At 46.1% G+C, this 23,048-nt stretch overlaps 1 protein-coding gene across 4 annotated transcripts in view; it reads left to right on the top strand.

Moving 5' to 3' along the window:
• The window catches only part of PHF6 (PHD finger protein 6), an 88,408-nt gene that overhangs the window by 51,359 nt on the left and 14,001 nt on the right, over positions 1-23,048 (top strand). For 3 of the 4 annotated variants that reach the window (XM_033946789.1, XM_033946791.1, XM_033946790.1), the window contains 3 exons: positions 8,380-8,543; positions 12,494-12,637; positions 16,970-17,074. In XM_033946789.1, coding sequence (XP_033802680.1) covers positions 8,380-8,543; positions 12,494-12,637; positions 16,970-17,074 — 413 coding nt within the window. The remainder of the gene's footprint in view (positions 1-8,379; positions 8,544-12,493; positions 12,638-16,969; positions 17,075-23,048) is intronic. The other variant, XM_033946792.1, reaches the window with a different exon arrangement.

Here is a 23,048-nt window from a genome sequence, read left to right as displayed (position 1 = left end):
CTCATTTCTGATTCCTCCAGCCTAAATGTCTGGAGATTCTGCCTGTAGTTAGGGAAAAGATAGAAACATAGAAGATGACGGCAGATAAGGGCCATAGCCCATCAGGTCTGCCCTCTCTACTGACCCACCCCCAAGTCTACTATCCTAGGGATCCCACTCCTGGTGACAGGTTCCCTTGGCTTAACCCTCTAAGGGATCTCACATGGGCATCCCATTTGCTCTTAAATTCTTGCACGATGTTTGCTTCGATCAACTGCACCGGGAGCTCGTTCCAAGGATCAACCACTCTCTCGGTGAAGAAATATTTCCTGGTGTCGCCATGAAATTTCCTGCCCCTGAGTTTGAGCGGATGCCCTCTTGTGGCTGAGGGTCCTTTGAGAAAGAGAATCTCTTCTTCCATCTTGATACGGCCGGTGATATACTTAAACGTCTCGATCGTGTCTCCTCTCTCCCTACGTTCCTCGAGTGAGTACGGCTGAAAATTTTTCAGCCTTTCCTCGTACGATAGATCCTTGAGCCCCGAGACCATCCTGGTGGCCATCAGTTGCACTGACTCTACTCTCAGCACATCTTTTCGGTAGTGTGGCCTCCAGAATTGCACACAGTATTCCAAATGAGGTCTCACCATGGTTCTGTATAATGGCATTATGATTTCAGGCTTCCGGCTGACGAAACTCCTGGGGATGCAACCTAACAACTGTCTTGCCTTAGATGAAGCCTTCTCCACATGATCAGCAGTTTTCATGTCTGCGCTGATGATCACTCCCAAGTCTCGTTCTGTTGAAGTTCTAGCTAAGGTCTCACCATTCAAGGTGTAAGTTCTGCACGGATTTCTGCTGCCGAGGTGCATGATCTTGCATTTCTTAGCGTTGAAGCCCAGCTGCCAGGTCGAGGACCAAAGCTCCAACAAATGTAGGTCCTGTGTCATACTATCGGGTGAATTGCCATCTCTCACTATATTGCATAGTTTGGCGTTGTCAGCGAATAATATTATCTTACCTTAAAGCCCCTGAGTTAGGTCCCCTATGAATATGTTGAAAAGGAGCGGGCCCAAGACTGAGCCCTGCGGTACTCCACTGGTCACCTCCGATGTTTTAGAGAGGGTACCGTTAACTACTACCCTCTGAAGTCTGCCACTCAGCCAGTCATTGACCATGTAGTTAGTGTTTCTCCCAGCCCCATTGATTTCATCTTGCTCAACAGCCTGCGATGCGGGACACTATCGAAAGCTTTGCTGAAGTCTAGGTATACGACGTCCACGGATTCTCCCAAGTCTAGCTGTTTTGTTACCCAGTCAAAGAAGCTGATAAGATTGGATTGGCAGGACCTACCCTTGGTGAATCCGTGTTGACTGGGATCCTGTAGATTCTCCTCATCCAAGATTGCGTCTAATTTACGTTTGATTAGTGTTTCCATGAGTTGCATATTATTGATGTGAAACTCACCGGGTTGCCCTGCAACCCTTTTTGTGCAGTGGAACAACGTTAGCTGTTTTCCAGTCTATGGGGACTCTCCCCGAACTTAGGGGAGATCTGCAGGTTATTTTGATATGAGGACTCTGGATTTTCTTTTCCCTGCTAAGGTTGTTGGGAGGAGGTGTTTAGATTCACTATCTGATTTGTTATGGAAATAATGAGTTGCTGAACTTCATTATGCCTTTTTATAGGGCAGAGTTCACAACTTGTATATCTGTCTATATCTGTTAGCTGACCGGCATAGTCCATCTAACAACTTTACCTCCCTAACATTTCCCAATATTACTCAAACAAGATTGGGATAATTGAAATAATCTATTATTGTGTTGCCAAATTTGTTAGCTTTTCTAATAGCATTTGACTATCTGTGCCCATCTATCCAGGTGGATGGTAGCATACCCTCACCATTATGCTGCTCTTCACCAGAGATAAAATGTGGTTCTACTGTATATTACAGATTATCCCAGGACAAGCAGGCATGATATTCTCACATGTGGGTGACGTCATCTACGGAGCCCCGATGCGGACAGCATTTCAAGCAAACTTGATTGAAGATTCAAGCTTGCTGGTTGCACCACGCATGTGTGCCTCCTGCTCCACTAGAGGGCGCATCCCCTCCTCATGGTCTCCAGTTCGATTTTTTCCGCTGTGCTAAGACACGTTTTTCTTAGCGCTGCCCTAGTGCCTTCTTTGCACCGCGATTTATTACTTTTCTTTTTTCTTTCTCCGCTAAAAGTCACTGTGCATAACAAATTTTTTCCTTCTACCTGCTCATCGCGCTTTTCGCGCCTTTTTCTCGTGTTCCGGGGGCTCCCGGATCGCCGCGACCGCGAGGCCTGATTGGCCACGGCCGCCTGGATGTCCTGGCCCATTACGGGCTTTAAAAAGTGCACCGGGTGCGAGCGTCTTCTATCTCTCACAGACCCGCATCGCTGGTGCATCCTTTGCCTGGGGGCCGACCATCCAACGGAAACTTGCCCCCGGTGTGCAACTTTTCAACAGCGGGCGCTCCGACGACGATGGGCCCGCATGGCAGAGCTGTTTGCTACCGATCAACCCTCGGCCTCGACTACATCGGCCCCGCCTCGGGACTCGACTTCGAAGACCTCAAGCTCTCATAAGTCCTCTGCCCCTCATAAGTCCCCTCTTCCTTCCTCAGGTTCCACATCATCAAAGAAGCCAACCTCGGGGACAATGGCCGGACAGAGTGGAAACTCCTTACCCACGGCCCCGGCGAAAACCCCGAAGACCTTGGGACGTGCCTCCACCCCTCGGGAATGCTCCGAAGCGAGATCACCCCCGGTGGAGAGCACAGCGGCCTTGGACATGCCATCGATGCTGTCCGTGCCAGTATTCCAGGAACTGCTCCGAGCAATGATCACAACGGAGCTATCCGCTGCCATGGCTCACCTTCAACCGGCCTCGACCTCGCACGCGCCAGACCAGCCTGAGCAACGCGCCAAGACCCCTCGAGGAAAACCGCACCGTTCTCGTCGCCTCTCCTCTTCATCGGATTCCTCTCCGAGGCATTCGAAACGAAAATCGAGACCCCTCTCTAAGAAAGCCCGGAGTTCCCCTCCGGCTCGAGGGCGCACCCCCTCGACCCGATCGGGGGAGCCGCTAAGGGTCACCGAGCTGTCTCTCACCAACCCACAGCTCCTATTGACTCCCCCTCGGTCCGGGGCTCCGGTCCGAGGTCCTAGGCTTTCGCCGAGGGAGTCCGGGGAGGGATCCCCGGCCAGGCACCGGTCGGTACCCAGAACCCCGGCGTCGTCCCCGAGGGGCTCCTCGAGGCGACGCAGGTCCTCGACCCCGGAGCGCTTCCACAGCGCGTCTCTGGTATCGGACCGAGGGTCTGAGTGAGAGCCCCGCTATTCGAGGGAGGCTTCTCCTTCCTTCTCGGCCAAACAGAGGTCTCGGTCACCATCCCCGCAAGGGGCCACGGGACTCCACCGACCATCCTTCATGAGGTTCGTCCAGGACATGGGACGTGCCCTTGACTTGGACTTACAATCTGACTCAAGGTACTCCAAGGAATACCTGGCGGAGCTGGATATGCCTTCCCCGCCCTGAGAGTCCCTCCGGCTACCACTGAACCCGGTACTCGGGCAGACCTTTATCAGGAACTTCGAAACTCCTTACATGGTGACGGCGGTCCCATCTAAAATGGAGTCTTAAGTACCGGACGGTACCTCACCCGGGGTTTGAGCAACCACAGCTGTCCCACCAATCCCTGCTGGTGGAGTCATCTCTGAAAAAAGCTCACCCCTCGAGGGTGTCCGCGGCGGTCCCTCCTGGACGCGAAGGCCGCACACTGGACAAATTCGGACGCCGGTTGTATCAGAACTCTATGATGACCGCCAGAGTCCTGAACTACACCTTCACTTTTTCTTCCTACCTGAAGCACCTCATTGGGCGGCTTGCCTCCTTCTCGGAGAGCTTACCCACCCCTCGCCAGACAGAGTTCAGCCTCCTCCTCGAGGATTTTTCCAACCTCAGGCTACACCTGTTCCACGCCGCTTATGACGGCTTCGAGCTATCTTCCAGGGTCGCAGCCTTTGCGGTGGCCATGTGCCGACTGACATGGCTACAACTCGTCGATATGGACCCCAACCTGCAAGATCGACTAGCCAACCTCCCTTGCGTCGGGAAGGAACTTTTCGACGACACCATCGAGGCTGCTACGAAACGGTTGTCTGAACACGAACGTTCCTTCGCGTCTCTTGTTCGACAGAAGCCTAAACCACAGGCCTCTCGCCCTTTCCGGGGATTACCTCGACGCTACCCCCAGAAGTCCACACCGGCCTTCTCCAGACCACCGCTGCGACGCCCCCAGGCTCACGCTAGGGCTCCACCAAAGTCACAGCACACGGTGTCGGCGAAGCCATCTCCGTCCTTTTGACGGAATGAGCGGACGGGGGCGGGCCCCCTCCGCACCTCTACCGGGCCCCCTCCCCATCGGGGGCCGCCTTCAAGCCTACTACCCTCGCTGGAAAGCCATCACGTCGGACTCATGGGTCCTTGGCGTGATCTCATCAGGGTACTCGCTCAACTTTCAAGAGGTACCCCCCAACAGCCCACCGAGCGCGTGCCCTCCCAATCGAGCGCAGTTGCCCCTCCTCCTCTCCGAGGCACAGGACCTCCTCCGCCTGCAGGCGGTGGAACCGGTCCCCCAAAATCAAAGGGGCCAAGGGTTTTACTCCCGTTACTTCCTGGTACCGAAGAAGACGGGAGACCTGCACCCAATCCTAGACTTAAGGCGCCTGAACAAGTTTCTGGTACGGGAAAAGTTCCGGATGCTTTCACTTCCGATTCTTTACCCCTTGATCAACGAGGGCGATTGGCTCTGCTCCCTCGACCTGAAGGAGGCCTACACCTATGTTCCGGTGCACCCTGCTTGCCGCAAGTTCCTGCGTTTTCAGGTGGGAGACCTCCATCTGCAATATCGGGTCCTCCCCTTCGGCCTGTCCTCGTCCCCCTGAGTCTTCACGAAGTGCCTCGTAGTGGTCGCGGCTGCCTTGCGCTCCCAAGGTCTGCAGGTATTCCCCTACCTGGACGATTGGTTGATCAAAGACTCGACCAGGGAGGGGGCTATCTCAGCAACCCAACAGACTATTACTTCTCTTCAGTGTCTGGGGTTCGAGATAAACTTCCCAAAATCCCAGCTATGCCCCTCTCAGTCCTTACAATTCATCGGGGCCTTGCTGGACACGGTCCGCCTTCGCTCCTTCCTCCCTCCTCAGCGTCGGGAGGCATTGGTAAACCTGAGCTGACAAGTCTCGAGATCGAACTCGGTCTCGGCACGACAAATGATGACGCTCCTCGGCCATATGGCCTCCACAGTCCACGTTATCCCTCTTGCTCGCCTTCATCTGCGGTTACCACAGTGGACTTTGGCATCACAATGGCGACAGGATCGAGACCCGATCAACCGCCACGTGACAGTGACTCCTTCCTTGCAAAGATCGCTCTGTTGGTGGGCCGACTCTTCGAATCTTTCCAAGGGTTTGCTCTTTCTCGCTCCTCCACACCACAAGGTCCTAACCACGGACTCGTCGGAGTACGCTTGGGGGGCTCATGTGGACGGTCTCCGCACTCAAGGTCTGTGGTCCGCAGAGAACCGTCGCTGCCACATCAACGTGTTGGAACTCCGGGCCATCTACCTCGCCGCAGTGGCCTTCCAACACCTGCTTCACGACCGGGTGGTTCTCGTCCGTACGGACAACCAGGTGGCGATGTACTACGTAAACAAGCAAGGAGGGACGGGGTCTTGGTCCCTCTGCCAAGAAGCTCTATGGCTCTGGGAGTGGGCGGTCTCCCAAAACATCTCCCTTCGAGCGATTTACATCCAAGGAGAACAAAACTGCCTGGCGGACAGGCTCAGCCGCCTCCTCCAGCCACATGAATGGTCCCTGCATGCCCAGGTGCTGCGACAGGTGTTCGACACGTGGGGGACCCCACAGATAGATCTGTTTGCCTCCCCCGACAATCAAAAACTGCCTCTCTTCTGCTCGAGGATATACTCCCCGGACCGCCTCGAGGCAGATGCTTTCCTCCTAGACTGGGAGGGGAAGTTTCTTTTTGCGTTCCCGCCACTTCCTCTGATTCTGAGAACGCTGGTCCATCTGAAGTTGGTAAGGGCCACTCTGATCCTCATCGCCCCTCGATGGCCTCGCCAGCCCTGGTTTTCCCTACTACTTCAACTCAGTGCCAGGGAACCTCTACTTCTGCCTGTCTTTCCCTCTGCTATCACAGAGACGGGGCTCACTGTTACATCCCAATCTTCAGTCTCTTCATCTGACTGCTTGGTTTCTTTCCCCCTGAATCCCTTCCCTGTATCTCAGTCGGTCAGGAAAGTGTTGGAGGCTTCTCGGAAAGTCTCGACTAGACTCTGCTATTCTCAGAAGTGGACTAGATTCTCGTCCTGGTGTTCATCTCACCGCCAGGACCCGGTGTCGGTCCCAGTGTCCTTGGTTCTAGAGTACCTGCTTCATTTATCTCACTTGGGCCTAAAGACCAATTCCATTCGAGTGCACCTTAGTGCGATTGCTGCCTTTCACCAGCCCCTGGAAGGAAAGGCTCTCTCACTCCATCCCTTGGTCTTTCGTTTCATGAAAGGTCTTTTGAATGTTCATCCGCCACTCAAACCATCTCCGGTGGTTTGGGATCTCAATGTAGTTCTGGCTCAACTGATGAAACACCCCTTTGAGCCCATGGATAAATGTCACCTTAAATTCCTCACTTGGAAAGTGATCTTCCTACTCGCACTCACGTCTGCCCAAAGAGTTAGTGAGCTGCAGGCTTTGGTAGCGGACCCACCTTTCACTGTATTCCATCACGACAAGGTGGTTCTCCGCACCCACCCTAAGTTCTTACCTAAGGTGGTGTCTAATTTCCATCTCAACCAGTCCATTGTTCTACCTGTGTTCTTCCCCAAGCCCCACTCTCATCCCGGAGAAGTGGCGCTTCACACTCTCGACTGCAAGCGGGCGTTGGCCTTCTACCTTCAACGCACCCAATCTCATCGGATGGCCCCCCAATTGTTTTTGTCCTTCGACCCTAACAGGTTGGAGCGCCCAGTTTCCAAGCGCACCCTGTCCAACTGGTTGGCTGCTTTCATTTCTTTCTGCTACGCTCAGGCTGGTCTCGCGCTGCATTGTTGAGTGACGGGACATAAGGTCCGAGCGATGGCAGCTTCGATAGCTTTCCTCAGGTCCACGCCCATCGAGGATATCTGCAAGGCTGCCACGTGGTCTTCGGTTCATACTTTCACCTCACACTACTACCTGGATACACTGTCCAGAAGCGATGGCCGGTTTGGCCAATCAGTCTTACGTAACCTATTTGCTTGAATAGCCAACCTCCCTCCATCCCGTGTCAGTGAGCTTGGAGGTCACCCACATGTGAGAATATCATGCCTGCTTGTCCTGGGATAAAGCACAGTTACTTACCCTAACAGGTGTTATCCAGGGACAGCAGGCATATATTCTCACAACCCGCCCACCTCCCCGGGGTTGGCTTCTTGGCTGGATATGTGAACTGGAGACCACGAGGAGGGGATGCGCCCTCTAGTGGAGCAGGAGGCACACATGCGTGGTGCAGCCAGCAAGCTTGAATCTTCAATCAAGTTTGCTTGAAATGCTGTCCGCATCGGGGCTCCGTAGATGACGTCACCCACATGTGAGAATATATGCCTGCTGTCCCTGGATAACACCTGTTACGATAAGTAACTGTGCTCTATCACTAAACCTATACAGTGACCCTTAGCATTTGTCTCCCATCCTCCAAACTTGATGAGATGCCAGATAACACTACCTCTTTCCCTTCCCTAACATACTTTTTCTTTTTCTTCCTTCTCAAAAACATACTCTCTTCTTTTACTTCTTCTCTCTCCTTTCCATATGCTATTGGCACTGTATTTTTTCATACCTTCTCTCACCTGTGCTGCTGTAGCACCAACTGTTCTTGAGCATGTGAGTGGCGTGTTCAGGTGTCAGAATGCACACATCCACATTTCACCCAAAAGCAACAGAGAGATACTATATACAGCACTGAAGCAAATTATTTATGTAGAAAACTAGGTTTACTGGCCCATATAGGAATGTGTTTTGTTCCACATTTTATTTAATTCAAGCGATTAAAAATTTTAGCATTTGCTATGTTGTGTCCTTAATTTTATAATTTTCTCTGTTTCAGATTTTGTGATTGTAATGCTATAATGCTATAATTGTTATACAGAATTATATTTTTAAAAAATCAGACCCTCATGCTCATCATTGAGAGATTGATTTTCTTTAAATTTTGATTTCTTTGTAATTGATGTTTTATTAATTACGATGATTTCTTTGCCTGTTTTTTAGACTAATCTTATGTGTTCTTTATTTTGTGCTGGAACACTTTGAAGCAGATGATTTAGAAGGAAGCATTAATGAACATGAGTTGGAATCTTCACTGCCTAGAGGCAAGGGGAAAGGACATAAGGGAAGGCCAAGGACTGTTAATTCTAGAAGACAAATAGAAGATAACAGAGCCACACATGGAACAGAAGAAACGGAAAGCAGCTCCTACGTAAGCAGCTATAACAGTACTTGCAGTGACCTCCAGTAGTGCACGCAATCCCTTGCACAAAATTACACCTGTTCCAAAGATGATGTAAATATGTTCTGTTCCCCCCCTCCAAGGACAAGCAGGATAGATATTCTGATTGATGGGTGATGTAATCAAACAGAACCCAATTCAGAGATTGCTCCCCAACAACCATTCCAGAAGTTTTTGAGAATGGTTCACCATAAATACATGTCTGCAGTCACAGTACAGAACCAAATCAGTCTTCTTTCCTCACTCTTCCCCCACCAAGCATTGTAGATGCAATTTTCTGCTTCCTTGCACACTGCACATCAAGTCTTGTCTTATCCTGGTTGCAGTGTTATTTGGTTGTGCAATTGTATATAAGTGCTTGCACAGGGCCAATGTTTCCTTCCTTTTCCCCCCCATTAACTGCTTTCAGGTCTAGATTGGTCTCCAGTCTTCCGAATCTCTTTTGGGCACCTAAGGAGACCTAGTGGGCCCTGAAAAAACAGATATGCTGAAAAACCTGACATAATAATAATAATAATAACAGTTTATATACCACAGGACTGAAGTTCTATGCGGTTTACAATGATTAGAAAGATGCTACAAATTGAGTGGAACTTATATAGTTGGAGATAAGTGGCTAACAGTTTAAGGGATCAGTTGTTATGGGAGAGATTGTGATGGCAGACAAGTTGAGCACACTCCTTTAACCTCATGAATGGTCTCAACACAACCATCTTATGTTAGATTATCTCCAGCTGTGGATTCCAGACATAGATTTATTTGCTTTTCCCCCAAATCCACAAACTTCTGCTCCAGATTCTACAATCGCCTAGAGTCGGATGCCTTCCTCATTCGTTAGTGAAACAGATTCCTGTATACATTTCCTCCTATACTTCTTATCAGGAAGATTCTATCAAGATGAAGGCACCATCCTCATTGCACTTAGCTGGCAATGTCAGTCTTGACCCAGGAATCATGCCAGTTGCAACTGTTCCCAACACTGCTAACACAGAATGATGGCTTCCTTCTTCATCCCAACCCTCAGTCGTTAGCAATAACAGTATGGTTTCTTTTACCAGGTACTTATGACTTGGATTGGCTTCCTTGAAGACTGAATACTGGGCTAGATGGACCATTGGTCTGACCCAGTAAGGCTGTTCTTATGTTAAGTAAATGCTCTTCCTCTTGGCTGCAGTGTCTGATGTCATCGAAGTGTCCAGAAAACTTTTCAGTGCTGCTACTGCGTCAGATGGTCAAGATTTTCTTCCTAGTGTGCCCTACATTCTCTTGAATCTTTGACTCGTCCACTTCCACACATCCAGGACTACCACCTTCACATCTTTAATTCTGGTCAAAAAACCAGCTTGATTTAAGTACATTTCAGTGCTATCAGTGCATTTCACTCTCACTTGAACAAGAAACCTCTATCTGTTAATCCCTTAGAATCACAAATCATGAAGAGGCTTTACCACACAAAACCACTTATCAAGCCGCCATCTGTTACTTGGGATCTTAATGTGGTACTGTCTACTCTTATGAAGTCTCCCTTTGAGCCACTTACAACTTTCTCTCTCACACTTCTCGCTTGAAAAATTGTTTTCCATACTGCCCTTGTGTCTGCACGCTGAGTGAGTAAACTCCAAGCACTGGTGTCTGATCCTCACTACTCAAGATTCTGTCATGACAGAGTAGTGCTCCATAATTTCTCCCCAAAATTCTCACAACTCCACCTCAACCAGTCCATAGTTTTGCCTGCTTTCTTTCCAAAGCCATATTCCTATCCTGGGGGAGGCGGCTCTTCACTCCTTGGACTGTAAACATGCTCTAGCATACTACCTGGACTGAACTAAATATTATACAGTCTCCTCACAGCTATTTCTGAATTTTGACCCTAACAAACTTGGAGTTCTGTTAGCTCCATGTAGTTGGCAGACTCTCTCCTTCACATATACTCAGGCTGGGCTGATGCTACAGGGCCATTTAACAGCCCACAATGTCCAAGCTATGGCTTGCTCATTTCCGCTTTGCATCTGTTGTGGACATCTGTAAAGCAGCTATTTGGTCCTCAGTCCATACCTTTACCTTTCACTACTGCTTAGACCAAAACTCCAGAAGAGAGAGTCAATTTGGACTAGTAGTTCTGCAACATCTTTTTACTTCATGAGTGCCAACTTTCCCTCCAACCCATTTGGATTTTGCCAGGCTCGGCTCATGTTTATATATCAATTATGCTCATCCAGAGCAGCTTGTGAGAATATTATTCCTGCTTCTCCTTAGAGAAAGCCAAGACAGCAGGCATATATTCTCACAGTCCACCCATCTCCCCTAGTTGGCTTCTTAGCTTTGCTACTGAACTGATGGCCGTACAAGCTCACGTCAAACAGGAAGGCACTGGCATGCATGCGGTATAGGCACTGCCTTAAGAACTTTAAAGTGATAGTGCACTTGGTAGTGTCCATACTGGGTTCTGTGGATGACATCACCCACATGTTGAGAATATATTCCTGCTGTTACTCAGAGAATGCCACCTACTTAAATATGCATCATTTGTTCTATGGGGGCATGATACAAAAAGGAATAAGAGGTTAGTTTTCATAAACTACAAAAGATCACAGAAAGGAAGACAACAAAAATATCTGGAAAAGTTGAGAGAGGCTGGTCGTGTAGTCAGGAAAGCAAAGTTGCAAATGGAAGAAAAAAAAATAGCTGACATGGTAAAACGGGGAGAGAAGACATTTTTTAGATATATTAGTGATAGGAAGAAGTGCAAAAGTGGTATTGTGAGACTCAAAGATGAAGGGGAGGAATATGTAGAAACTGATAAAGAAAAGGCTGAATTGCTTAACAAATACTTCTGTTCTGTGTTCACAGTTGAAGTGCCGGGAGTGGGACCATGGAAGACAAATGTAAATAGGGATGGAAGAGTAGTAGACCCCGATCGAGATATATATAGATAGATAGATAAATAGATAGATCCTTTACCTCCCCGTGGAGCCTGTCCCAACCATGTCTCTCCAAAACTCAATTTCCTTTTTGTCTAAAATGGAAAATATGTTGAGGAGGAAGACTTTGTTCTTCCTGTAAATCTGAAAAAAACAACTCGCCTTCCTCCCAGATCTGCCTTAACATGTAAAGTCCTATAGACTCCCACTGAAAAAATGTTTGATGATGTACTCCCAAGTGTGAATTCAGGAGCATGTTGAAAGGTTTGTTTATTTATTTATTTATTTTTTTAAAAAGCTTCCTAACAGGGAAAAACTTCATTCACACTCCATTCCAAGTTTTGAGAAGACCTTCTATACTCATTTTGTGTGTTCTGGAAGTAATGGAATAGCCAAAAGTGATATAGATCCTAACCAGTTTTGTTCTAATCGCACCAATATTTTGTTTGAATGGACCAGAATTGTACAGAATTGTGCTGTCTAATAGTATAAAACTAAATCGGGTACAGTCATTCCTCTGTTTTTTAGGATGATGCATCACTTGGGTGCAAATGCATGGAGGGCATTTGTTTCATATACAGTATATTAAGAACTGATTAAAAGAATAGGAGGAAATATTTTTTCACTCAGAGAATAGTTAAGCTCTGGAACACATTGCCAGAGGTTCTGGTAAGAGCAGACAGCGTAGCTGGTTTTAAAAAAGGTTTGGACAATTTCCTGGAGGAAAAGTCCATAGTTTGTTATTGAAACAGATATGGGGGAAGCCATTGCTTGCCCTGGATCGGTAGCATGGAATGTTGCTACTATTTGAGGTTTTTGCCAGGTACTAGTGACCTGGATTGGCCACTGTGAGGACAGGCTACTGGGCTAGATGGACTATTGGTCTGACCCAGTAAGGCTATTCTTATGTTGTTATAATATCCTTATTGAATATGCATTTAAAATTAGGTGGCTTAAAGTTGAAAGATTTTCAAGTTCCTCTTTTTATTTCCTTTCCAGAGAGACAGGTCTCCACTCCGAAGCAGTCCAAGTGATGCAAGGCCAAAATGTGGATTCTGCCATGCTGGAGAGGAAGAAAATGAGACTCGAGGGAAGCTTCATGTATTTAATGCCAAAAAAGCAGCAGCACATTACAAGTGCATGGTGAGTAATTTTTTTTCCAGCTGATTATAGTCTGACAGAATGTTATGTTGACACTACACGGAGGCCCTACCAGAGCTCCAGACAGATTTGGAGGCACTAGGCGACCTCAATCCCCTCAATAGCCGCTAGATGCAAGTCAATAGCCGACCCTCTATAAGGAGGGAGGTTATTGGCTTACTGGGAATCTTAATGAGGATTTTCTCAGACCAATGGGTCTTGGACATTATTTAAAAGGGTTACAAGCTCGAGTTCTTTCGCTCTCTGAAGGATTTGTTCCTGGATTATCTGGCCAGATGGCTGGTAAAAGTGATCAGGGTCTGAGCACTAGTGAAGCGGCTTTTAGCTATTCGAGCTATGGCCTGTACATATACATACATATATATATATATACTTCATTGTGCCCAAAAGAGAGCCTGGAGGATAATACAGGACTTGAAGTCAGTCAGTGTGGCACTCCTCAAGGTGCCCCACTTCCACATGAAGACCATAAGGTTGCTCATTGCCTCTAGCGCAAGGGGAATTACTAGCCTCACTGGAGGCCTATCTGCATATTCTCATATTCCCAGCTCTCAGGTGGTACTTGCAGTTCCAAGTGTTGGAAAGACACTTCCAGTTTTCTGCACTCCCATTCGGACTTTCAACAGTACCTCACACCTTCACCAAGGGTGATGGTCATAGTGAGAGTACACTTGTGCAAGTCAGAGATCCAGGTATACCCTTATCTGGATGATTAGATAATCGGAGCCCCATCCAAGTCTGAGGGAAAGTCAGCATTGGACTCAGGTGGTTTAGATGCTGCGAGAGCTGGGCTGGATAATCAGTTTTCAGAAATAACACCTGTAGCTGACCAAATCCCTGGAACACCTAGGTTTCCTCTTTAACACGGCGAAGGGCAATGTTTTTCTTCTAGAGTCATGCAGCATCGTATTTCGGAACTCTTGCAAAGCCGGCTCCTATAACTTGATACTACAAAAAGGCAGAGAAGTCAAAGGTTCAAGGAAGGAGTCGCTCAGAGGAGTTGTGATCCCTTACCATTCTAAACAGCAAAATATTTAGTAAATATAGGGAGCCCTTAGTGTGAACGAGCAGCCATAGGAGACCAGCTCCGACGCTTCACAGACAAGCAGAGGTCATAAACCCCCACCCGCACACCATCACTGGGCCCCTGTTGTGTGCAATAATTTAAATAAATTCCATACAATGATTTAAATAAATAAAGTGAAGACACTCACAACTCAGTCAACTATAATCACACATGAAGTGAACAACAACATAACAAACCTCTGAGCGGCTCCTAACCGAACCGATCCAGCCAGCTCCCCAGCCAAAATGAAATCAATGAAAAAACAAAACTTAACTGAATGAGATAAACCTCTGAAGCACCGGAATCAAACGCAACAGAACACCAGGTTCAACCAGCCTGGTTTCTGAGACAAGCCCTTCTTCAGGAACCCATACTGGAAGTTGTAACGATCCGAGTCGCCACTATATCCAACTCACCTTCTTCCATCACAGCTTCTAGATCCAGAATCTTGCTTCCCATACTTTGAGCATTAGTATATACTGCTTTCCAGACATTGCCCCCTTTTCCCATCCGTGTAGAAGTATTCTCACCCAAATATTTCCAGGTTTCTGAGAGAGGTGCTGCGGCTTTGTCCACTGGTAAGATGGCCTTTTCCATCATGGAATCTTAACATGGTTCTCATAGCTCTCTCTCGAGCTCTGTATGGGCCGTTATGGGGATGGGGGTCACTTATGGACCTTATAGTGAAAACAGTATTTTTAGGGGCTATAGCCACAGCAAGAATGGTCTCAGAGCTGCAGGCCTTGTCCTATAGGGAGCTGTTCCTTGGGTTTGCTGAGGTTGGAGAATCGCTGCATACGGTACCTTCCTTCTTGCCGTAAGTAGTCTTGGTCTTCCACATTAGTCAAGTGGTCCATCTGCTTGCATTCAGTCCTATGGGTTCCATTAAAGAAGTTGCTGAATGTTAGGAGAGTTCTTCTCTTGTATCTCGAGGTGATGAATGAGTTTCATCTTTCCAATCAGTTTTTTCTTTTTCGTCTTGATGAATCCTAGCTAGCGAGAGAGGCTGGCTTCCAAAGCTTCCATCTTGAGGTGGCCATTTTTCCAGCATGCATTGGGTGTGGGAAACAATCCCTGATTTCTTTGAAAGCACAGTTCACTAGGACAGCACAGTGGCTACCTCTTGGGCAGAGTCCCAGACTGTTCTGCCTGAGATTTGAAGGGCAGCAACATGGGCCACTCTTCTTACTTTTACAAAGTTTTACAGGGTTGATATAATGGCTTACCTGGACACAGCTTTTGTGTTGGCAGTAGACTCATCTGTCCTGCCATGGTATGGCCCGCTAGTTTCAGGCTGATGTGCCTCTTGCACTAGAAAGAAAGATTAGGTTCTTACCTAGATATCTTCTTTCTTGTAAATTCTTTTCGCCTTTCGGCTGAAGTATTTGCTATCTTAGAAATGTCTAGGAAACCTTCCACTCGGCGCTGTTACCGCTTTAAGTGGACATGATCCTTTTCCTGATGTGCAATGCATTCTTTGGAACGTATTGCCTGTTTTCTGTCATTAATACTAGACTACCTTCTATATCTCTCCAACACTGGTCTATAAACGAGCTCAGTTCATCTCGGTGCTATCAGTGCATTCCACTTAGATCAAGACAGAAAACCTCTATTCATTCTTTAGTAATCTGTTTCATGAAAGGCCTCTTTTACATAAAACCACCTATCAAGCCTCCACCTGTTGCTTGGGATCTCAATGTGGTCCTTTCTAGTCTCATAAAGTCTCCCTTTGAGCCACTTTTATCTTATTTATTTATTCAGCTTTTTAGCCCGTCCTCCCAAAAGTGCTCAAAACAGTTTATAATTCAATATACATAATATAGATCAACAGCAAGATATATAGTACAAACACATATTACATAATTAAATTTAGTTTCTACAGTAACAGAATATTTAAAGACCCATTCAAATATCAATTTGAAAGAAAAATGTACATTTGCTCTTTGAAACTTTTACTTTGAAAGTCATTTCCCTTATAGCCCTTGCCTCAGATCTTCCATATTCAAGATTTTATCATGACAGGGTATTCCTCCGGATGCATCCCAAATTTCTTCCTAAAGTAGTCTCGGAATTTCACCTTAACCAATCCATATTTTTTTGCCTGTTTTCTTTCCAAAGCCACATTCCCATCCTGGAGAAGCAGCCCTCTACACCTTAGATTGTAGGTGTGCTCTGGCATACTATCTAGACTGGACTAAGTCTCATAGAAGCTCCTCCCAGCTCTTTGTAGCTTTTGACTCTTAACAGACTAGGGTTTGCTGTTTCCAAGAGAACCATCTCTACCTAGCTAGTGGATTGTATCTCTACATGTTCTCAGGCTGAGCTGATGCATCAAGGCCTTGTGACAACCCACAGTGTAAGGGTTATGGCAGCTTTGGTAGACCATTTCCGCTCTACATCTATTGAGGACATCTGAAAGCAGCTACTTGGTACTCAGTACAATCATTTACCTCTTTAGAACAAAACTCCAGAAGAGATGGTCGGTTTTGACAAGCAGTTCTGCTTCCTAAGCTTTAACTTTCTCTCCAAACCTGTTGGATTTTTCCAGGCTTATGTTTATTCTGTTTAACCTCTTCTTGAGTCATGATAATGGCAGCTTGGGAGTCCTACATGTAAGAATTTTATGCCTGCTTTTCCTTGGAGAAAGCAAAAAATACTTATCTGTAGTAGGTGTTCTCCGAGGCATATATTCTCACATCCCACCCACATCCTCTTGTTGGCAGGAAGAGACCAGCGGTACGGGCACTGCCTAAATATATAAAGTGACATTGCACTTGGCAGAATCTGTACCGGGTTCCATGGATGACATCACCCACATGAGAAAATATGCCTGCTATCTTCGGAAAACATCTGCTACAGGTAAGTATATTTTATCAATCAAAAGGGTGGTGTGGGGAGTTACATGGGGGAACTGAGAGGAATAAAAATGCTAAATTACAGTTCAAACAATGTGCTGTATGGAATACAGCTACTTTAATGGGATCATTCTAAGTGCTTCTGACCTGGATTGTCCTCTGTTGGAAATAGGATACTGGGTTTTATGGGCTTTGGATCTGATCCAGTATGACAGTAGTTATGTTCACTGACAACATACTGGATAGAAAAAACTATAGCACAAGGTTGAGTGATTCTGAATCTTCTGCTTCTAATTTCTGTTTTTCATTTCCATGTACAGCAGCAACTGCTTGACTACTACACTCATGACATACTTCACCACCTAAAAGTTCTTCCTTCATTTTCCTTTGCAGTTGTTTTCTTCTGGCACTGTTCAGCTTACAACAACATCAAGAGCAGAGTTTGGAGATTTCGATATTAAAACTGTTCTTCAGGAAATAAAGCGAGGGAAAAGAATGGTATGCATTTCACATGGTCTTTAGTAATATTTTTTATCAAACTACCTAACAAAGTACAGCCCTAAAAAAAAAAAAAAAAAGCCTTACTGACATACATAAGTAGTAGTAGAACTATGTTCAATGTGCCTTCAATTTCCATCCTGTAGGTCACAGCTTAAAAGAGTCATCATCACAGATTTGATTGTGGGTTTATTTTTTTGGGGGGGAGGGGTTTAACTAAGGCTATTATATTTTAGTTTGTGTACTATCAGAGCAGTTTGCATAAAAATACAATCAATAAAGCATTATAAATTCTGCATTCTAGTGCAATAGGTATGCCATTCTGGACAAGTGGGTAATGAATCCAAACTCACATGCTATGCAGACTATATCAATTAGTTTTCAACTCCTCCTCCTTCCTAAGTAGCGCATACTGCCCCCTTTAGGTTTTCCTTCTTCTATGAATAAAGATGTGCATCTTTTCTGCTCTGTTTTAAAGCTTTTTATTTTCAGGTATTTCTAATTCTGGCATCACATTTTGGAGGTTTTCAGTGCTACAGAGTTCCCAGAAATCCTGGGTTGCCTCTGCCAAGGAGAAGCAGATGGGGTCTGCAGCTGGCAGGCCAATCCCTTTGTGGTACCTGTCTAGCCAGCCTGCTTAACATTTTAGGAGCTTAGGGACAGTTTTCTTTGAAGCTAACTCGCCCCTGAGTTATCAGGAGCATGAGTGCAAGCTGATTTGGCACTTGCAGTGGTCCTTTTGAGGGATTTGCTGGATGCGTGATGTCTCCCCCCTTTGCATGCATGTTTTGGTGGGAATAGAGGTCCAGTTTGGTCTCTTTTAGCTTGAATTGTATGTGTATTTTGTGTTTGATAAATATTTTATATATTTGCATTCTATTTATTATTTGTCTTTTCAAGATTGAATGGCAATGCATGACAATAAATAATTTCTACTTATTTTTTTATTCTTTCTGATTTAAAATAAATGAAATATTTTGTGGACCCAAGACATGCTGCCTCTTGTGCCTATGGAAAAGTCTTTTCTGTCTGTCCCCATTATTTACACCTCTGTGAAACCTCCCTCTACTGACACTTATTTTTAATGGATCCAGTGATCCAAAATTTAAAATAATAGAAACTGTTTTGAAAGGCTTGAACAAAATGGAATAGGAAAATACTACAATTTAAAAGCTAGCTGTTTGCAAGTAAAGGAAAACCTAGATTTTTTTATAGCTAATTTTAATTGCTAGAGACCTACAGACCATCTGAATTGAAAGCGTGACTGAATCTCTTTTTTTAATTTTGTATATGAAGGCCAAATAGATCAAAATAGAGAAGTTAAAATTCTTTAAGCAAAGAGCTGTGAGTTTATTATAATAATAATAACTTTATTTTTCTATACCGCCATAGTCAGACGACTTCTAGGCGGTTCAGCATTGAAAGAAGGCTGGACATTCAGCGAATTACAGAAGCACAAGGGGAAAGTTACAGAAGAAGGGGTGGGGGGGAGTGGAGGGAAAAGTAAGAGGGGTTGAAAGTGGGAGGAAAAGTGAGAGGGGTAGGAATTGCCTGAAGATTGCTTTGGGTTGTAGAGGGGCAAAGCGTAGGTCTGTTTAGGTGATGAATTTGTCAAACAGAGTGGTTTTGATAGATTTTCGGAAAGCGTTGTAGGTCTGTCTGGTTTTATTTATGTAGTTTCCCAGCCAGGATTGTTGTCTGTTAGCTTGGAACATGAAGGTTCTGTCAAGGTAGGATTTGCATTTGCAGCCAGTATGCGATTAGAGTGTTGATGTAGAAAGCCATGTGGTTTGAGTTACATGCTGATGGCTAAGCATGTGGCTTTTACCATGAGCTTAAGGAGAATATATATTCCACAGCAATGCAGTAAACTTTCCTTATGAACGTATTTTGTAAATTGTTTAAGTGGGTTAGAAATTGTTGAAATAAATAAAGCATGCAGAAAATGTGTGCTAATCAGAAGAAGCCTGCCTTACACATGCACATAAAAGTTCTGCGTTTAAAAGTGCCTTATGTGCATGAAAGAAAACAAAAGTGCTGGAACACAAAATTTGTGAGGCTAATATTTATTCACAGAACGTGTGCAGATATGTGCTTGTGCTTTCATTTTCTTTGGACATGTATATATGAAACTGAGGTAAGTAATCAAGTCGGTCGAGTGGGGGACAGAGGGAGAAATAGAGACTCCATCTTGGGGTCAGGGAGGAAAAATCACATGGAGAAGGGGGCAGGAGGGATAAATCACATGGACAGGGGGTCAGGGGGGAGAAATCACGTGGACACTGAAGGAGACAGAGGCAACAGTAAGGGTGACAAAGGCAAGATTGAAGGGGACATAGGAAAGAGTGAGGGGGACAAACTACCTCAGTCAGAAAGCACTTCATGCAAAAAGAAAGAATGGACAGCCATGTATGCTAATGCCCGGAGCTTAGGAAACAAAATACTGGAAATGGAAATGAGAAACGCCGACCTTGATGTAGTGGCAATATCAGAAACGTGGTTCTCGGAGTCCCACGGATGGGATATGGTCATACCTGGCTATAGCTTACTTCGCAAATCAGGAGGAGGGGTTGCTCTGTACATTAGAGATGACATCAAGGTTACTAAAATCACAGACATCAAGTATACGGGAGAATCCCTCTGAGTGAACTTTGCCAGGGGCAATAACAAATGCCTGTATCTTGGTGTTGTGTACAGACCACCACAACAGAAGGAGGATGCAGACGACGAACTAATGGAAGACATTGAGGCCATCACACTGCGAGGAGATACAGTGCTGGTAGGATTCTTTAACATGCCCGATGTGGACTGGAACAAACCATCCGCTACAACCAGCGGAAGCAAAAGGCTACTAGCCTCCATGCAGGGAGCATGCCTTAAGCAGATGGTATTGGAACCCACCAGGGACCAGGCAATCCTGGACCTGTTGCTCACCAAAGGAGACAGTGTTACAGAGGTATCGGTAGGAGACACCTTGGCATCCAGCGATCACAACATGGTTTGGTTCCACCTCACGAAAGGATCCACTAGGTCAAATACATCGACCAAGGTCCTAAATTTTAAAGGAACTAACTTTCAGGACATGGGGGATTACATTTACCAAGTGATGCAAAACCAAAGCATGACGGACAATGTAGAGGAACTATGATCGACTCTGAAATCTACCCTGCAAGTAGCAACCAACTTATACACAAAAACTGAAAGCAGACGACGCAGAAAAAAATAGACCACAGTGGTTGTCCGCGGAGATCTCGGAACTAGTAAAGCAAAAAAATAAAGCGTTCGTTAACTACAAACAATCACAACGACCAGAAGCTAGAGAAACCTATCTGGCCAAATCCAGAAAAGTTAAAACAACAGTCAGAGAGGCCAAATTTAGAATGGAAGAAAACATAGCTAGGCAGGTGAATAAAGGGGACAAACCCTTTTTTAAATACGTTAGCGGTATTGGGCGGCTAAAGAAACCAGACGGCAACTTTACTGATTCGGATGCGGACAAAGCAGAACTACTCAATAACTACTTCTGCTCAGTCTTCACCTGCGAAGCACCAGGATCCGGTCCTCAGCCACAGACAAAGGGGAGTTCGGAAGACGCTTTCCGGGACATGGAATTTACTGCGAGCGAAGTCTACCATGAGCTATCAAAATTAAAGGTAAACAAAGCTATGGGTCCGGACAATCTACACCCTAGAGTACTTCGAGAATTGAGTGATGTCCTGGTAGAGCCATTAGCGGTGCTCTTCAATCTTTCCTTAAGCAAAGGAAAAGTTCCCCTGGACTGGAAAACTGCCAAAGTTATCCCGCTCCACAAAAAGGGATGCAGGTCAGAGGCTGAAAATTATAGACCGGTGAGTCTCGCATCAATAGTGAGTAAACTCATGGAAAAGTTGATCAAGAACAAATTGGATACATTTCTGGATGATGAAAGATTAAGGGATCCCCAACAGCACGGGTTTACAAAGGGAAGGTCTTGTCAATCCAATCTGATAAGCTTCTTTGACTGGGTAACAAAAAAAACTGGATGGGGGTGAGTCCCTGGGCATCGTGTATTTGGACTTTAGCAAGGCACACCGTAGGTTATTGAGCAAGATGAACACACTAGGACTAGGAGAAACACTGACAGCATGGGTAAAAGACTGGCTTAGCGGCAGACTTCAAAGGGTAATGGTAAACGGTATTCCCTCAAAAACATCGAGAGTGACCAGTGGAGTGCCACAGGGCTTGGTGTTGGGCCCGATGCTGTTTAATATCTTCGTAAAGGATCTGACTCATGGACTTCATGGCAAAATTACATTATTTGCCGACGATGCTAAACTTTGCAACGTTGTGGGCAGGGCAATGGAACCTGCAGCGCTACCAGGCCCAACACTATGGAGCAGGACCTACTTCTGCTGGAACAATGGTCCAGTACTTGGCAACTAAATTTTAATGCCAAAAAATGTAAAGTGATGCATCTTGGAAGCAGCAATACTTGCAGGACATGCACCTTGAACGGTGAAAACTTAACAAGAACTACTGTAGAAAGGGACTTAGGAGTACTCATCTGGGACGATATGAAAGCTGCAAATCAAATGGAGAAAGCTTCAGCAAAAGCTAGACAAATGTTGGGTTGCATCAGAAGGAGCCTGAAGTCATACTGCCATTGTACAGATCCATGGTGAGATCTCACCTGGAGTACTGTGTCCAGTTCTGGAAGCTGCATTATCGGAAAGATGAGAAGAGATTGGAGTCGATCCAGAGAATGGCCACTAGGATGGTCTCGGGACTTAGGGATCTCCCTTAAGAGGAACGTCTGACCAGACTGCGCCTATATTCTCTCGAGGAGCGCAGAGAAAGGGGGGACATGATTGAAACATTTAAATGCATCACGGGCCGCATCAAGGTGGAGGAAGATAGCTTTTTTTTCTTAAGGGTCCCACGGCGACAAGAGGGCATCCGCTAAAACTTAAAGGGAAAAGATTTCATGGGGACACCAGGAAATACTTCTTCACTGAAAGGGTGATTGATTGATGGAATGGCCTTCCACGCCAAGTGGTCGAGGCCAGCGGCGTGCTCGACTTCAAGAGATGTTGGGACAGACAAGTGGGGTCGCTACAGAGTCATGCTTAAACGACGGACTCATGGGAAAGGGGACTCTAAGAGTAGACAGATTAGCTGAGGGAGGGTTCTTGAGTGGGCAAACTTGTTGGGCCACAGGCCCTTTTCTGCCGTCAAACTCTATGTTTATATGTTTCTGTTCTCCGAGAGCAAGCAGGCATGTATTTTTCTCACATTTGGGTGATGTAATCCATGGATCCTGGTATGGACACATACCAAGTGCACTGTCACTTGAATACTTTGTCAAGAACCTTCATTGAAGAGCAACCAAGTGCTATTCTGTGGAGTATTTTCCTCCTTGCTACTGTGTTTCCCCAAAAATAAGACAGTGTCTTATATTAATTTTGGGACAAAAAAACACATTAGGGCTTATTTTGGGGGATATCTTATTTTTTTCATGTACAATGATCATCTTCCTTCCTCTCCTCCACCCCAATTCTTCCTCTTTCCTTTCTCTCCCCCACATGTGCAGCATCTTTCCTCCCCTCTCACCCATCCCCTTGTACCTTCCCTCTGCAGCATCTTTGTATCCCTCCCTACCATCCCCCTGTGCAGCAGAACCCTTGCACAGCATCTTTCTATTCCTCCCTCCCATCCCCCCATGCAACAGAACCTCACCGACCCACCGCGAGATCAACATACCTCCCTCCAAACAGCAGTGTCAGCAGCACTCTAAACAGGTTGCTTCATGGCTGCCTTCCGCCAGGGCCTTCCCTGTGCCGCGTCGCTGATGACATCAGTGATGCGGCAGAGGGAAGGACCTGGCGGGAGAAGACCGCGAAGCAGCTTATTTAGAGTGCTGTTGACGCTGCTGTTTGGATGAAGGTATGTCAGTCTTGTGGTGGGAGGGTTGGTGGGGTTTGAATAAGAGGGAGAG

The sequence above is a fragment of the Geotrypetes seraphini genome, chromosome 5, assembly GCF_902459505.1.
Source record: "Geotrypetes seraphini chromosome 5, aGeoSer1.1, whole genome shotgun sequence".
Lineage (NCBI taxonomy): Eukaryota > Metazoa > Chordata > Amphibia > Gymnophiona > Dermophiidae > Geotrypetes > Geotrypetes seraphini.
The sequence above is the reverse complement of the archived record's forward strand: the minus strand, read 5'-3'. Positions and strand labels throughout refer to the sequence as shown.